Below are 18,315 nucleotides of genomic sequence, written 5' to 3'. Positions count from 1 at the left end.
AGTTGATGTTGAGATGTGTCTGTTACTTGAACTCTGTGAAGCATTTATTTGGGCTGCAATTTCTGAGGCTGGTAACACTAATGACCTTATCCTCTGCAGTAGCGGTAACTCTGGGTCTTCCATTCCTGTGGTGGTCCTCATGAGAGTCAGTTGGATCATAGCGCTTGATAGTTTTTGCAACTTCAATTGAAGAAACTTTCGAAGTTCTTGAAATGTTCCTTAATGAGTAATTATGGAGTGCCTTTTCTCTTTGTTTATTTGAGCTGTTCTTGCCACAATATGGACTTGGTCTTTTACCAAATAGGGCTATCGTCTGTTTACCACTCCTACCATGTCACAACACAACTTTGGCTCAAACGCATTGAGAAGGAAAGAAATGCCACAAATTAACAAGGCACACCTGTTAATTGAAATGCATTCCAGGTGACTACCTCATGAAGCTGGTTGAGAGAACAGGGACAAAGTGGAGTCGCAATTCAATGGCTCAGACACAAGACCTATGTGGCAGGGTCTACAGGAAATCACGGACTACAAAAAGAAAACCAGCCACATCATGAACACCGACGTCACGCTTCCAAACAAACACCTTCAACTTCTTCTTTCCTGCTTTGAGGATAATACAGTGCCACCGTCGCGGCCCGCTAACAAGAACTGCGCCCACCCGCTCTCCTTCTCCGTGGCCGACGTGAGCAAAACCTTTAAACGTGTTAACCCTCACAAGGTTGACGGCCCAGACGGCATCCCTAGCCTCGTCCTCAGAGCATGTGCAGACCAGCTGGCTAGTGTGTTTACGGACATATTCAATCGCTCCCTATCCCAGTCTGCTGTTCCCCCTTGCTTCAAGATGGCCACCATTGTTCCTGCATCCAAGAAGGCAAAGGCTACTGAACTAAATGACTATCGCCCCATAGCACTCACTTCTGTCATCATGAAGTGCTTTGAGAGGCTAGTCAAGGATCATATCACCTCCACCTTACGGGCCACCCTAGACCCACTTCAGTTTGCATACCGCCCCAACAGGTCCACAGACGATGCAATCACCATCACACTGCACACTGCCCTATCCTATTTGGACAAGAGGAATACCTATGGAAGAATGCTGTTCATTGACTACAGCTCAACATTCAACACCATAGTACCCTCCATGCTCATCATCAAGCTTGAGGCCCTGGGCTTCAAACCCGCCCTGTGCAATTGGGTCCTGGACTTTCTGACGGGCCGCCCCCCAGGTGGTGAAGGTAGGAAACAGCATCTCCACTTCGCTGACCCTCAACACTGGGGCCCCACAAGGCTGCGTGCTCAGCCCCCTCCTGTACTCCCTGTTCACCCATGACTGCGTGGCCATGCACGCCTCCAACTCAATCATCAAGTTTGCGGACGACACAACAGTAGCGGACTTGATTACCAACAACGACGAGACACTCGGAGTGTGGTGTCAGGCAAACAACCTCTCACTCAATGTCAACAAAACAAAAGGAGTTGATCGTGGACTTCAGAAAACAGCAGAGGGGGCACCCCCCCATCCACATCGAAGGGACAGCAGTGGAGAAAGTGGAAAGTTTTAAATTCCTCGGTGTACACATCAACAACAAACTGAAATGGTCCACCCACACAGACAGCCTTCATCCGGAAGGCGAGGTCAGTACAGGTGCATCAAAGCTGGGACCGAGAGACTGAAGAACAGACATCTTTATTGGTCAGCTAATACTGGTAAATACCCAGTGCAGCACCCTCAGCTCCCTTACTTACTGCAGCCTTTTGGATATTTATTAAATCATTATTTATTGAAGTTGTTGTCTCTCATCATCATTGAATGTCTGCTAGCTAGGTACATGCCAATCGTTTGTTTAGCATAGCAACGTCGAATGAATAGCGGGATTAGAATTAACGAGTTAAAACGGGTTAACGGGTTAACGGGTTAAAACGGGTTAACGGGTTAACGGGTTAACGGGTTAAAACATTACAAAATAACTAACGACCAGCAACTTCAGAATTCACTGGTTACAATTATGTTTTTAATTATAACTTGTCATTCATATTTTTTATAAATATGTTGGCAACCGTTTTATAAAAGCAATAATGCCCTCGAACCCAGGAATTATCTTGCGACAACTCCCTCCAAAAGGCTGTATCCCGGGCCTTGGCTTCGACTCGGGCAGCTGTTGTAGGGATTTGTCACATCGATAATTCTCGGGATCTCAGGCATCATTGCTTAAATCTGAGAATGGCTCTAGGATTTTTTATAAATTGATGTGCAGCTTGGGGAAAGCTTTAAAAAGTGCCTTTGATCTACTTTGATACATACAGATTACTGGAATTGTTATCGAGGTGAACCATTTGCTTCCTGTTATGGAGGTGAACCATTTGCTTCCTGTTATGGAGGTGAACCATTTGCTTCCTGTTATGGAGGTGAACCATTTGCTTCCTGTTATCAAGGTGAACCATTTGCTTCCTGTTAAATTCAATGTTATTAAAGGGTTAGCGCTAGCCCCGCAATCTGATTGGTTACATTCTTGCCCTCAGAACAGCCTCAATTCGTCGGGTCATGGACTCTACAAGGTCTTTAAAGCGTTCCGCAGGGCCCATGTTGACTCCAATGCTTCCCACAGTTGTGTCAAGTTGGGTGGTGGACCATTCTTGATTCACACGGGAAACTGTTGAGCGTGAAAAACCCAGCAGCGTTGCAGTTCTTGACACAAACCGGTGCGCCTGGCACCTACTACCATACCCTGTTCAAAGGGACTGAAATATTTTGTCTTGCCCATATTCACCCTCTGAATGAGACACAGACACAATCTATGTCTCAACTGTCCCATGACTTAAACATCCTTCTTTAACCTGGTCTCCTTCCCTTCATCTACACTGATTGAAGTGGATTTAGCAAGTGACATCAATAAGGGATCATAGCTTTCACCTGGATTCACCTGGTCTGTGTATGGCATGGAAGTGCAGGTGTTCTTAATGTTTTGTGTACTCAGTGTATGTGCGAGCATGCGTCTGTGTGTGTCCATGTGTGTGTGTGTGTGTCCATGTGTGTGTGTCCATGTGTGTGTGTACATGTGTGTGTGTGTGTGTGTACGTGTGTGTGTCCATGTGTGCGTGTGTGTGTCCATGTGTGTGTGTCCATGTGTGTGTGTACGTGTGTGTGTGTGTCCATGTGTGCGTGTGTGTGTCCATGTGTGTGTGTGTGTGTGTGTGTCCATGTGTTTGTGTACACGTGTGTGTGTCCATGTGTGTGTGTGTGTGTGTCCATGTGTGTGTGTCCATGTGTGTGTGTGTGTGTGTGTGTGTGTGTGTGTGTGTGTGTGTGTGTGTGTGTGTGTGTGTGTGTGTGTGTGTGTGTGTGTGTGTACGTGTGTGTGTCCATGTGTGTGTGTGTGTGTGTACGTGTGTGTGTCCATGTGTGTGTGTGTGTACGTGTGTGTGTCCATGTGTGTGTGTGTGTGTGTACGTGTGTGTGTCCATGTGTGTGTGTGTGTACGTGTGTGTGTACACGTGTGTGTGTGTACACGTGTGTATGTGTGTGTGTGTGTGTGTGTGTGTGTGTGTGTGTGTGTGTGTGTGTGCGTGTGTGTGTGTGTGTGTGTGTGTGCGCACACGCGCTCGCTCACATGCGTATGTACTACAGAAAATACAAAATCACATTTATTATTATACATATTATTAACATAGTATATACAGTTTGTATATGACCTATGACCCAGGATATGATGAGTATCTCCATCCAGTTGAAGGGGGTGGTCGTCATCCTGAACAGCTGAGAGGGGTGGTCCTGTACGGTCATGTTAGGGAGCAGTTTGGTACCCTGGAAGCGATCCGCTGCATTCATCACCAGCAGGCCCAGGAAGATGGTGAAGGAAGCTGCATGGGCCACGAACTTCAGGAAGGGACCACGCATTATCTTCCCCAGCTGAGAAGAAGAAAGAAGATGAATAGTACCCCGATGGAACCCCAGAGACCAGGAGGACAGCCTTAAGGTAGATGAATAGTACCCCTATGGAACCCCAGAGACCAGTCTTAAGGTAGATGAATAGTACCCCGATGGAACCCCAGAGACCAGGGGGACAGCCTTAAGGTAGATGAATAGTACCCCTATGGAACCCCAGAGACCAGGAGGACAGCCTTAAGGTAGATGAATAGTACCCCTATGGAACCCCAGAGACCAGGAGGACAGCCTTAAGGTAGATGAATAGTACCCCTATGGAACCCCAGAGACCAGGGGGACAGCCTTAACGTAGATGATTAGTACCCCGATGGAACCCCAGAGACCAGGAGGACAGCCTTACGGGTTCGAGGGGCAACATTCGGGTTCGAGGGGCAACAAGTCGAGGGGCAACAAGTCGAATGGCAACAAGTCAAGGGGCAACAAGTCGAGGGGCAACAAGTCGAAGGGCAACAAGTCGAGGGGCAACAAGTCGAGGGGCAACAAGTCGAAGGGCAACAAGTCGAGGGGCAACAAGTCGAGGGGCAACAAGTCGAAGGGCAACAAGTCGAGGGGCAACAAGTCGAGGGGCAACAAGTCGAAGGGCAACAAGTCGAGGGGCAACAAGTCGAAGGGCAACAAGTCGAGGGGCAACAAGTCGAAGGGCAACAAGTCGAGGGGCAACAAGACGAGGGGCAACAAGTCGAGGGGCAACAAGTCGAGGGGCAACAAGTCGAGGGGCAACAAGTCGAAGGGCAACAAGTCGAGGGGCAACAAGTCGAAGGGCAACAAGTCGAAGGGCAACAAGTCGAGGGGCAACAAGTCGAGGGGCAACAATTCTCTAGGGTTTCAGCTGATCACAAAAGCATGATTCCAAATCACTTCCACTACAGGTATAAGCAGTGTACGCTGACCTTGCTCGTCGGTGCCACCCAGTAGAGCAGAGCCAGGACAGGCAGTCCAACAGCTACACCCAGAACTACCAGAAACTTGACAACGTTGGTCTGCTGTCTCAGTCCAGACAGGTTCTCGTACCAGATAGACATGAGTTGCTGCTGGCAGTTTGGATGGGCTATGAACTACGATGGAGGGATGAGAAGAGAAAGATAAGTAAAGATAAGTGGAGGGATGAAAGTGTGTGTCTCTCAATTACATATTAGAAAGTAAAACCTCATATGACCCCCCCCCCCCCCCCTCTTAACTTGGCAATCATTGCTTTTCTGTGTCCTATCGTGGGAGTGAAAAGCATCCTTGCTCATTCAGACATTTATTCAGCCACAACAACACCAACAGTACGTCTGCTGATAACAATTCTCCTCACCTTCTTCAATTCATATTTTATTGCGAGCTTTAGTCTTATAAAGCTTGGTCTTCCATGTGGCTCATAGTTTTCACTGGCATCAATGTCCCCATTCAAGATGGCCTCCACCTCCTCCGTGTTACGGCACAGGTCCAGCAGTCCGACCACAAAGTCTTCACATTGCACGGACAGTTCCTTGTAATCTTTCTGTGACGGAAGAAAGAAACATTTAATGAAAGAAAGTGGTTAAAGGAGAGAACCTTTTCAACAAACGTCTACTTAAAAGGGTACCGAGCTCCAAGTGCAACCACAATTTATGGCCTGGTTCCTCTCTAGATTTCTTCCTAGGTTTTGGCCTTTCTAGGGAGTTTTTCCTAGCCACCGTGCTTCTACACCTGCATTGCTTGCTGTTTGGGGTTTTAGGCTGGGTTTCTGTACAGCACTTTGTGATATCAGCTGATGTAAGAAGGGCTTTTATAAATACATTCTGATTTGATTTGATTAGTCTGTACCATACTGTTAGTTCTCAAAGGTGAGGGAAATACAATGACCCTGCATGAAATGTACTTCCTCACACTTAGCCTCCAGTCACACCCTATAGGCTATAGCCCTTCCAATCAGAAAAACATCATCATCAGCACAACATGAGAATAGAAAAGCTTCAAATCCAAACCTCTTCAGGAGTGATTGGCAGATAATTTCACATAAACAACTAAAACTAACACGATGGTTAAGAATGCTGTCTTACAGCATTGTGACATGAGTTAAGAATGATGTCTTAAAGCATTGTGACATGAGTTAAGAATGATGTCTTACAGCATTGTGACATGAGTTAAGAATGCTGTCTTAAAGCATTGTGACATGAGTTAAGAATGATGTCTTACAGCATTGTGACATGAGTTAAGAATGATGTCTTACAGCATTGTGACATGAGTTAAGAATGATGTCTTACAGCATTGTGACATGAGTTAAGAATGATGTCTTACAGCATTGTGACATGAGTTAAGAATGATGTCTTACAGCATTGTGACATGAGTTAAGAATGATGTCTTACAGCATTGTGACATGAGTTAAGAATGTCTTACAGCATTGTGACATGAGTTAAGAATGTCTTACAGCATTGTGACATGAGTTAAGAATGATGTCTTAAAGCATTGTGACATGAGTTAAGAATGTCTTACAGCATTGTGACATGAGTTAAGAATGTCTTACAGCATTGTGACATGAGTTAAGAATGTCTTACAGCATTGTGACATGAGTTAAGAATGATGTCTTAAAGCATTGTGACATGAGTTAAGAATGATGTCTTACAGCATTGTGACATGAGTTAAGAATGCTGTCTTAAAGCATTGTGACATGAGTTAAGAATGATGTCTTACAGCATTGTGACATGAGTTAAGAATGATGTCTTACAGCATTGTGACATGAGTTAAGAATGATGTCTTACAGCATTGTGACATGAGTTAAGAATGATGTCTTACAGCATTGTGACATGAGTTAAGAATGATGTCTTACAGCATTGTGACATGAGTTAAGAATGATGTCTTACAGCATTGTGACATGAGTTAAGAATGTCTTACAGCATTGTGACATGAGTTAAGAATGTCTTACAGCATTGTGACATGAGTTAAGAATGATGTCTTAAAGCATTGTGACATGAGTTAAGAATGTCTTACAGCATTGTGACATGAGTTAAGAATGTCTTACAGCATTGTGACATGAGTTAAGAATGTCTTACAGCATTGTGACATGAGTTAAGAATGATGTCTTAAAGCATTGTGACATGAGTTAAGAATGATGTCTTAAAGCATTGTGACATGACAAACAGAACTGTCCTTTGAAACAACCACCATCTGTTGAAGTATGACAGAAATCAGCTAGTTGATGCTCTTAATGATTTTACAGCGCATTCGGAAAATATTCAGACCCCTTGACCCCCCCCCCCCCAACATTTATTTAACTAGGCAAGTCAGTTAAGAACAAATTCTTATTTACAATGACGGCCTACCCCGGCCAAACCCGGGCCAATTGTGTACCACCCTATGGGACTACCAATCACGGCCGGATGTGAAACAGCCTGGATTTGAACCAGGAAGTGTAATGACGCTTCTTGAACTGAGATGCAGTGCCTTAGACCATTGCACCACTCAGGAGTATAGCCTTATTCTAAAAATGATTAAATAAATACAAATCCTCACCAATCTACACACAATACCCCATAATGACAAAGTGAAAACAGGTTTGTAGAAATTGTTTCAGATTTATATATAAAAAATACAAAAACAGAAGTACTTTATTTAAAAAAGTATTCAGACCCTTTGCTATGAGACTCGACATTGACCTCAGGTGCATCCTGTTTCCATTGATCATCCTTGATGTTTCTACAACTTGATTGGAGTCCACCAGATGTAAATTCAATTGATTTGACATGATTTGGAAAGGCACAAACCTGTCTATATAAGGTACCACAGTTGACAGTCAATGCAAAAACCAAGCCATGAGGTCGAAGGAATTGTCAGAATTTTATTATTTATTTATTTACCGTTATTTTACCAGGTAAGTTGACTGAGAACACGTTCTCATTTGCAGCAACGACCTGGGGAATAGTTACAGGGGAGAGGAGGGGGATGAACGAGCCAATTGGAAACTGGGGATTATTAGGTGACCATGATGGTTTGAGGGCCAGATTGGGAATTTAGCCAGGACACCGGGGTTAACACCCCTACTCTTACGATAAGTGCCATGGGATCTTTAATGACCTCAGAGAGTCAGGACACCCGTTTAACGTCCCATCCGAAAGACGGCACCCTACACAGGGCAGTGTCCCCAATCACTGCCCCGGGGCATTGGGATATTTTTTAGACCAGAGGAAAGAGTGCCTCCTACTGGCCCTCCAACACCACTTCCAGCAGCATCTGGTCTCCCAACCAGGGACTGACCAGGACCAACCCTGCTTAGCTTCAGAAGCAAGCCAGCAGTGGTATGCAGGGTGGTAGAAGAGCTCCAAGACAGGATTGTGTCGAGGCACAGAGCTGGGGAAGGGTACCAAAATATTTCTGCAGCATTGAAGGTCCCCAAGAACACAGTGGCCATTCTTAAATGGAAGAAGTTTGGAACCACAAAGAGCTGGCCGCCCGGCCAAACTGAGTAATCTGGGGGAGACGGGCATTGGTCAGAGGTGACCAAGAACCTGATGGACACTCTGACATAGATCCAGAGTTCCTCTGTGGAGATGACAGAATCTTCCAGAAGACAACCATCTCTGCAGCACTCCACCAATCAGGCCTTTGCAGTAAAGTGGCCAGACGGAAGCCAGTCCTCAGTAAAAGGCACATGACAGCCCGCTTGGAGTTTACCAAAAGACACCTAAAGGACACTCAGACAATGAGAAACAAGATTCTCTGGTCTGATGAAACCAAGATTGAACTCTTTGTCCTGAATGCCAAGTGTCACATATGGAGGAAACCTGGCACCATCCCTACGGTGAAGCATGGTGGTGGCAGCATCATGCTGTGAGGATGTTTTTCAGAGGCAGGGACTGAGACTAGTCAGGATCGAGGGAAAGATGAACGAAGCAAAGTACAGAGAGATTCTTGTTGAAAACCTGCTCCAGAGCTCAGGACCTCAGACTGGGGTGAAGGTTCACTTTCCAGCAGGACAACAACCCTAAGCACACAGACAAGACAACTCAGGAGTGGCTTCGGGACAAGTCTCTGAATATCCTTGAGTGGCCCAACCAGAGCCCGGACTTCAACCCGATCAAACATTTCTGGAGAGATCGGAAAATAGCTGTGCAGTGACGCTCCCCATCCAACCTGACAGAGCTTGAGAAGATCTGTAGAGAAGGATGGGAGAAACTCCCCAAATACAGGTGTCCCAAGCTTGTAGCGTCATACCCAAGAATACTTGAGGCTGTAATTGCTGCCAAATGTGCTTCAACAAAATCCTGGGTCTGAATACTTATGTTAATGTAATATTTTCATTTTTATGTACTTGCAAACATTTCTTAAAACCGGTTTTTGCTTTGTCATTATGGGGTATTGTGTGTAGATTGATGAGAGGGAAACAAACGATTTAATCAATGTTAGATTAAGGTATTAACGTAACAAAATGTGGAAAAAGTCAAGGAGTCCGAATACTTTTCGAATGCACTGTATCTGGAACAAGCACTGTACACCTACGTGTAGTCAAAAGGCCACAGACATGCTAAACTCAGGTCACACCAGGTACACCCACATCCTCACACATATTCATTATGTACAAACACAGCTTAGTTTCAGACAAAAGTAATATTATTCATACAGTACTCCAGGCATGTATCCCAAATGACACCCTATTCCCTATATAGTACACTACTTCCTGGTCAAAAGTAGTGCACTATACAGGAAATAGGGTGGCATTTGGGATGTACTCCCAGGTTTCTATAGCAACAGCTTAACGTATTGCAGTACATTTTCCTGACCGCACTTCTGACACATTCAACAATCCGGCCACCTTCATTCTGCCTACCTGCCCTCTTCCCTGTGGAATATCATGCTCATCAAAATAAACAACACCTTACAGCAAAGACACTGAGTAAAGGGATCATCAATGATAATGGGTGAATGAGTTCACTATCCATTGGATCCATGGATCCCCATTAGTTCCTGTCAAGGCAGCAGCTACTCTTCCTGGGGTTTATTATGGATACCCATTAGTTCCTGCCAAGGCAGCAGCTACTCTTCATGGGGTTTATTATGGATCCCCGTTAGTTCCTGCCAAGGCAGCAGCTAATCTTCCTGGGGTTTATTATGGATCCCCATTAGTTCCTGCCAAGGCAGCAGCTACTCTTCCTGGGGTTTATTATGGATCCCCATTAGTTCCTGCCAAGGCAGCAGCTCCTCTTCCTGGGGTTTATTATGGATCCCCATTAGTTCCTGTCAAGGCAGCAGCTACTCTTCCTGGGGTTTATTATGGATCCCCATTAGTTCCTGCCAAGGCAGCAGCTCCTCTTCCTGGGGTTTATTATGGATCCCCATTAGTTCCTGCCAAGGCAGCAGCTACTCTTCCTGGGGTTTATTATGGATCCCCGTTAGTTCCTGCCAAGGCAGCAGCTACTCCTCCTGGGGTTTATTATGGATCCCCATTAGTTCTTGTCAAGGCAGCAGCTACTCTTCCTGGGGTTTATTATGGATCCCCATTAGTTCCTGCCAAGGCAGCAGCTACTCTTCCTGGGGTTTATTATGGATCCCCATTAGTTCCTGCCAAGGCAGCAGCTTCTCTTCCAGGGTTTTTTATGGATCCCCATTAGTTCCTGCCAATGCAGCAGCTACTCCTCCTGGGGTTTATTATGGATCCCCATTAGTTCCTGCCAAGGCAGCAGCTACTCCTCCTGGGGTTTATTATGGATCCCTGTTAGTTCCTGCCAAGGCAGCAGCTTCTCTTCCTGGGGTTTATTATGGATCCCCATTAGTTCCTGCCAAGGCAGCAGCTTCTCTTCCAGGGTTTTTTATGGATCCCCATTAGTTCCTGCCAATGCAGCAGCTACTCCTCCTGGGGTTTATTATGGATCCCCATTAGTTCCTGCCAAGGCAGCAGCTACTCCTCCTGGGGTTTATTATGGATCCCTGTTAGTTCCTGCCAAGGCAGCAGCTTCTCTTCCTGGGGTTTATTTTGGATCCCCATTAGTTCCTGTCAAGGCAGCAGCTACTCTTCCTGGGGTTTATTATGGATCCCCATTAGTTCCTGTCAAGGCAGCAGCTACTCTTCCTGGGGTTTTTTATGGATCCCCATTAGTTCCTGCCAAGGCAGCAGCGTCTCTTCCTGGGGTTTATTATGGATCCCCATTAGTTCCTGCCAAGGCAGCAGCTACTCTTCCTGGTGTTTATTATGGATACCCATTAGTTCCTGCCAAGGCAGCAGCTACTCTTCCTGGGGTTTATTATGGATCCCCATTAGTTCCTGTCAAGGCAGCAGCTACTCTTCTTGGGGTTTATTATGGATCCCCATTAGTTCCTGCCAAGGCAGCAGCTTCTCTTCCTGGTGTTTATTATGGATCCCCATTAGTTCCTGCCAAGGCAGCAGCTACTCTTCCTGGGGTTTATTATGGATCCCCATTAGTTCCTGCCAAGGCAGCAGCTACTCTTCCTGGGGTTTATTATGGATCCCCATTAGTTCCTGCCAAGGCAGCAGCTACTCTTCCTGGGGTCCAGCAAAATTAAGGCAGTTATACAATTTTGAAAACATTACAACACATTCCACAACAGATTTCACAACACACTAAGTGTGTGCCCTCAGGCTCATACTCCACTACCACATATCTACAACACAAAATCCATGTGTATGTATAGTGTGTATGTTATCGTGTGTGTGTGTGTGTGTGTGTGTGTGTGTGTGTGTGTGTGTGTGTGTGTGTGTGTGTGTGTGTGTGTGTGTGTGTGTGTGTGTGTGTGTGTGTGTGTGTGATCATGTGTGTGTATGCATGTGTCTGTACCTATGTTTGTGTTGCTTCACAGTCCCCGCTGTTCCATAAGGTGTATTTTTATCTGTGCTGTTTGTAACTACACTGGTAGGTTGATTGATAACCTGCACCAGGTTGCAGGCACTAGTTACAATATGAAGCTTTCTCTTGAGTGGGCAGCCTCAATATTTAAATCCCCCAGAAAATATACCTCTCTGTTGATATCACATACATTATCAAGCATTTCACACATTATCCAGATACTGACTGTTAGCACTCCCGGTACAGGAAGGCATTACTGAAGATACACAAAAGTATGTGGACACCCCTTCAAACTAGTGGATTTGGCTATTTCAGCCACACCCATTGCTGACAGGTGTATAAAATCGAGCACACCGCCATGCAATCTCCATAGACAAACACTGGCAGTAGAATGGCCTTAATGAAGAGCTCAGTGACTTTTAACGTGGCACCGTCATAGGATGCCACCTTTCCAACAAGTCAGTTCATCAAATATCTACCCTGCTAGAGCTGCCCGGTCAACTGTAAATGCTGTTATTGTGAAGTGGAAACGTCTAGGAGCAATAACGGCTCATCCGCGAAGTGGTAGACCACACAAGTTCACAGAACGGGACCTCGGTTGAAACTCACTACCGACTTCCAATCTGCCTCTGGAAGCAACGTCAGCACAAGAACTGTTTGTCGGGAGCTTCAGGAAATGGATTTCCATGGCCGAGCAGCCGCACACAAGCCTATGATCACCATGCACAATGCCAAGCATTGGCTGGAGTGGTGTAAAGCTCACCGCCATTGGACTCTGGAGCAGTGGAAACGTGTTCTCTGGAGTGATGAATCACGCTTCACCATCTGGCAGTTCAACGGACAATTCTGGGAAGCCAGGAAAACGCTACCTGTCTGAAGTCATACTGCCAACTGTAAAGTTTGGTGGAGGAGGAATAATGGTCTGGGGCTGTTTTTCATGGATTGGGCCCCTTAATTCCAGTGAAGGGAAATCTTAACGCTGCAGCATACAATGACATTCTAGAAGATTCTGTTCTTCCAACTTTGTGGCAACAGTTTGGGAAGGCCCTTTCCCGTTTCAGCATGACAATGTCATCGTGCACAAAGTGAGGTCCATACAGAAATGTATGGTTGAGATCGGTGTGGAAGAACTTGACTGGCCTGCTCAGAGCCCTGACCTCAACCCCATCAAACGCCTTTGGGATGAATTGGAACGCCGACTGCAAGCCAGGTCTAATCGCCCAACATCAGTGTCCAAGCTCACTAATGCTCTTGTGGCTGAATCGAAGCAAGTCCCCGCAGCAATGTTCCAACATCTAGTGGAAAGCATTTCCAGAAGACTGGAGGCTGTTATAGCAGCAAAGGAGGGACCAACTCCATATTAATGTCCGTGATGTTTGACGGGCAGGTGTTCATATACTTTTGGTCATGTAGTGTATTACTCTAGACATACAGGAAAGCTGTTTCCATGGAGATATTACTCTAGACATACAGGAAATCTGTTTCCATGGAGATATTACTCTAGACATATAGGAAAGCTGTTTCCATGGAGATATTACTCTAGACATACAGGAAAGCTGTTTCCATGGAGATATTACTCTAGACATACAGGAAAGCTGTTCCCATGGAGATATTACTCTAGACATACAGGAAAGCTGTTCCCATGGAGATATTACTCTAGACATACAGGAAAGCTATAGAAGGTTGCATGAAATAGCTGTGAAATGATTCAGAATATAATATAATAAAATAAATGATTCATGATGATCACTCCTCTCTTTCTCTCAGGGGAAAAGGTGTGGTTTAAAAGGGGATGCAACCACAGCAAATAGATTAGAAGAACAACACCCTTATGGGACAGTTTTCACAACAGAGATTGCGGAGTACTAGACATTAAAAAACACTTCCAATAGAGTGTCGTTTTTAGGCTAGGAGTAGGTTTAACCTGGGTCAGAAAACCAGCTGTATATCTTTTGCCCACCTCTCATGACCAGACTCTGCAGTCATTTTGATCAAGGTCTGTTAATAAAAAACAACTTCTAATTTCATTAGCAAGGACACAATTTTGACATATAACTGAATTACTTGACGGGGCGAGTCATGCTCCCATTGCAGTACCTTAAACTCCTTCTCGATGTTAGCCAGGACAGCCAGCTCGTTGCTCAGCTCCAGGGCAGCCATCACAGGGTCTTTGCTAGAGAGAGACATGTAGGCCGGGCTGGCCAGCCCTTTGTAGGCATTGATACGGGATCGAGAGTGGCTGAACGAGTCATGCTTCTGGTGGTAGCTGCAGGTGCCACACTTACAGAGGTAGTCGTGTGGTCGCTCGATACGGGCGTCCTTCCTCAGGAGGATGTGTACTACCTCGTACTCATGGCAGTGAGAGGCCAGGATGATGGGGGTGATGTCATGAGAGAACCGTGTACCATCCTCGTCATAGGAGAAGAAGTCGTCTTGTGTCTCTGCTTGGCCAGGACTGTTGACGAGCCTCTGTGTATCTGCGAAGGACCTGTGACTCAATATAGCCTCCACTATCCTAATGTATCCTTTACTGATAGCCAACAGAAGAGCATCCCCTATCCTGGCCAGATTATCCTTATTCAGTAACAGCTCCGTAACCTCTAGATGCTCATTGGCCACCGCCAGCTGTAATGCATTCTGGCCCATGTAGTCCACACAGTTGACGTTGAGTTCAGGAAGTTCCTCCAGCATCTTGCGGACCCCGGGGATGTTGCCGTACTCCGCCGCGTCCAGGAAGCGCTCCTCGGTCAGGGATAGGCTGGCTGAGCGGGCGCTGAACATGTAGGCCGGCCCCCGCATGCCCAGCCTCCGTGTCTTGGCCAGCGTCTGTCGTAGCATGGTGTGACGGTCCTCATTGATCCATCTGAACATCCAAAACATACAGAGAGAGTTAGATGCTGGTTAATGGTAGCCTGGATTCTCAGGTCAGAAAGTTAGAGAGGCTGGTTTATGGTAGCCTGGACTCTCAGGTCAGAAAGTTAGAGAGGCTGGTTTATGGTAGCCTGGACTCTCAGGTCAGAAAGTTAGAGAGGCTGGTTTATGGTAGCCTGCACTCTCAGGTCAGAGAGAGTTTGATAGGCTGGTTAATGGTAGCCTGGATTCTCAGGTCAGAGAGAGTTTGAGAGGCTGGTTTATGGTAGCCTGGATTCTCAGGTCAGAGAGAATTTGAGAGGCTGGTTAATGGTAGCCTGGATTCTCAGGTCAGAAAGTTAGAGAGGCTGGTTTATGGTAGCATGGACTCTCAGGTCAGAGAGAGTTTGAGAGGCTGGTTTATGGTAGCCTGGACTCATATTTTTTTTTAACAAGGCAAGTCAGTTAAAAACAAATTCTTATTTACAATGACGGCCTAACTAACTGTATACCTAACAGTATGTTCATACTGCAGCCTTCTAACAGTAACTATGTTCATACTGCAGCCTTCTAACAGTAACTATGTTCATACTGCAGCCTTCTAACAATAACTATGTTCATACTGCAGCCTTCTAACAGTAGCTATGTTCATACTGCAGCCTTCTAACAGTAACTATGTTCATACTGCAGCCTTCTAACAGTAACTATGTTCATACTGCAGCCTTCTAACAGTAACTATGTTCATACTGCAGCCTTCTAACAGTAACTATGTTCATACTGCAGCCTTCTAACAGTAACTATGTTCATACTGCAGCCTTCTAACAGTAGCTATGTTCATACTGCAGCCTTCTAACTGTATGTTCATACTGCAGCCTTCTAACTGTAACTATGTTCATACTGCAGTCTTCTAACAGTAACTATGTTCATACTGCAGCCTTCTAACTGTAACTATGTTCATACTGCAGTCTTCTAACAGTAACTATGTTCATACTGCAGCCTTCTAACAGTAACTATGTTCATACTGCAGCCTTCTAACAATAACTATGTTCATACTGCAGCCTTCTAACAGTAACTATGTTCATACTGCAGCCTTCTAACTGTAACTATGTTCATACTGCAGCCTTCTAACTGTAACTATGTTCATACTGCAGCCTTCTAACTGTAACTATGTTCATACTGCAGCCTTCTAACAGTAACTATGTTCATACTGCAGCCTTCTAACTGTATGTTCATACTGCAGCCTTCTAACAGTAACTATGTTCATACTGCAGCCTTCTAACAGTAACTATGTTCATACTGCAGCCTTCTAACAGTAACTATGTTCATACTGCAGCCTTCTAACTGTATGTTCATACTGCAGCCTTCTAACAGTAACTATGTTCATACTGCAGCCTTCTAACAGTAACTATGTTCATACTGCAGCCTTCTAACAGTAGCTATGTTCATACTGCAGCCTTCTAACTGTATGTTCATACTGCAGCCTTCTAACAGTAGCTATGTTCATACTGCAGCCTTCTAACTGTATGATCATACTGCAGCCTTCTAACAATAACTATGTTCATACTGCAGCCTTCTAACAGTAACTATGTTCATACTGCAGCCTTCTAACAGTAACTATGTTCATACTGCAGCCGTCTAACAATAACTATGTTCATACTGCAGCCTTCTAACAGTAACTATGTTCATACTGCAGCCTTCTAACTGTAACTATGTTCATACTGCAGCCTTTTAACTGTAACTATGTTCATACTGCAGCCTTCTAACTGTATGTTCATACTGCAGCCTTCTAACAGTAACTGTATGTTCATACTGCAGCCTTCTAACAGTAACTATGTTCGTACTGCAGCCTTCTAACAGTAACTATGTTCATACTGCAGCCTTCTAACAGTAACTATGTTCATACTGCAGCCGTCTAACAGTAACTATGTTCATACTGCAGCCTTCTAACTGTAACTATGTTCATACTGCAGCCTTCTAACAGTAACTATGTTCATACTGCAGCCTTCTAACAGTAACTATGTTCATACTGCAGCCTTCTAACAGTAACTATGTTCATACTGCAGCCTTCTAACTGTATGTTCATACTGCAGCCTTCTAACAGTAACTGTATGTTCATACTGCAGCCTTCTAACAGTAACTATGTTCATACTGCAGCCTTCTAACAGTAGCTGTATGTTCATACTGCAGCCTTTAACTGTATGGTCATACTGAAGCCTTCTAACAGTAAATATGTTCATACTGCAGCCTTCTAACAGTAACTGTATGTTCATACTGCAGCCTTCTAACAGTAACTATGTTCATACTGCAGCCATCTAACTGTATGATCATACTGCAGCCTTCTAACAGTAACTATGTTCATACTGCAGCCTTCTAACAGTAGCTATGTTCATACTGCAGCCTTCTAACTGTAACTATGTTCGTACTGCAGCCGTCTAACAGTAACTATGTTCATACTGCAGCCTTCTAACTGTATGTTCATACTGCAGCCTTTTAACAGTAACTATGTTCATACTGCAGCCTTCTAACTGTAACTTTGTTCATACTGCAGCCTTCTAACTGTATGTTCATACTGCAGCCTTCTAACAGTAACTATGTTCATACTGCAGCCTTCTAACAGTAACTATGTTCATACTGCAGTCTTCTAACAGGAACTGTGTTCATACTGCAGTCTTCTAGCAGTAACTATGTTCATACTGCAGTCTTTTAACAGAAACTGTATGTTCATACTGCAGCCTTCATACTGCAGCCTTCTAACTGTATGTTCATACTGCAGCCTTCTAACAGTAACTATGTTCATTCTGCAGCCTTCTAACTGTAACTATATTCATACTGCAGCCTTCTAACTGTATGTTCATACTGCAGCCTTCTAACTGTATGTTCATACTGCAGCCTTCTAACTGTAACTATATTCATACTGCAGCCTTCTAACTGTATGTTCATACTGCAGCCTTCTAACAGTAACTATGTTCATACTGCAGCCTTCTAACAGTAACTATGTTCATACTGCAGCCTTCTAACTGTAACTATGTTCATACTGCAGCCTTCTAACAGTAACTATGTTCATACTGCAGCCTTCTAACAGTAACTATGTTCATCCTGCAGCCTTCTAACTGTATGTTCATATTGCAGCCTTCTAACAGTACTATGTTCATACTGCAGCCTTCTAACAGTAACTATGTTCATACTGCAGCCTTCTAACTGTATGTTCATACTGCAGTCTTCTAACAGTAACTATGTTCATACTGCAGTCTTCTAACAGTAACTATGTTCATACTGCAGCCTTTAACTGTATGTTCATACTGCAGCCTTCTAACAGTAACTATGTTCATACTGCAGCCTTCTAACAGTAACTGTATGTTCATACTGCAGCCTTCTAACAGTAACTATGTTCATACTGCAGTCTTCTAACTGTATGTTCATACTGCAGTCTTCTAACTGTATGTTCATACTGCAGCCTTCTAACAGTAAGTGTATGTTCATACTGCAGCCTTCTAAAAGTAACTGTATGTTCATACTGCAGCCTTCTAACAGTAACTGTATGTTCATACTGCAGCCTTCTAACTGTATGTTCATACTGCAGCCTTCTAACTGTAACTATGTTCATACTGCAGCCTTCTAACAGTAACTATGTTCATACTGCAGCCTTTTAACAGTAACTATGTTCATACTGCAGCCTTCTAACAGTAACTATGTTCATACTGCAGCCTTCTAACAGTAACTATGTTCATACTGCAGCCTTCTAACAGTAACTATGTTCATCCT

At 44.7% G+C, this 18,315-nt stretch overlaps 1 protein-coding gene across 1 annotated transcript in view; it reads right to left on the bottom strand.

Annotated features, from left to right (window-relative positions):
* LOC129821072 (short transient receptor potential channel 6-like) overlaps positions 1-14,574 on the bottom strand; it is a 39,222-nt gene extending 24,648 nt beyond the window's left edge. Inside the window, exons 1-4 of the mRNA XM_055878331.1 lie at positions 13,801-14,574; positions 5,244-5,429; positions 4,837-5,001; positions 3,694-3,910 (exon numbers count right to left, since the gene is read on the bottom strand). Of these exons, the coding sequence (XP_055734306.1) occupies positions 3,694-3,910; positions 4,837-5,001; positions 5,244-5,429; positions 13,801-14,574 (1,342 nt within the window). The remainder of the gene's footprint in view (positions 1-3,693; positions 3,911-4,836; positions 5,002-5,243; positions 5,430-13,800) is intronic.
* Positions 14,575-18,315: the final 3,741 nt, after the last annotated feature.

This window comes from Salvelinus fontinalis, chromosome 23 (genome assembly GCF_029448725.1).
Source record: "Salvelinus fontinalis isolate EN_2023a chromosome 23, ASM2944872v1, whole genome shotgun sequence".
Lineage (NCBI taxonomy): Eukaryota > Metazoa > Chordata > Actinopteri > Salmoniformes > Salmonidae > Salvelinus > Salvelinus fontinalis.
Note: the sequence above shows the minus strand (reverse complement) of the source record. Positions and strands in the feature narration are given on the sequence as shown.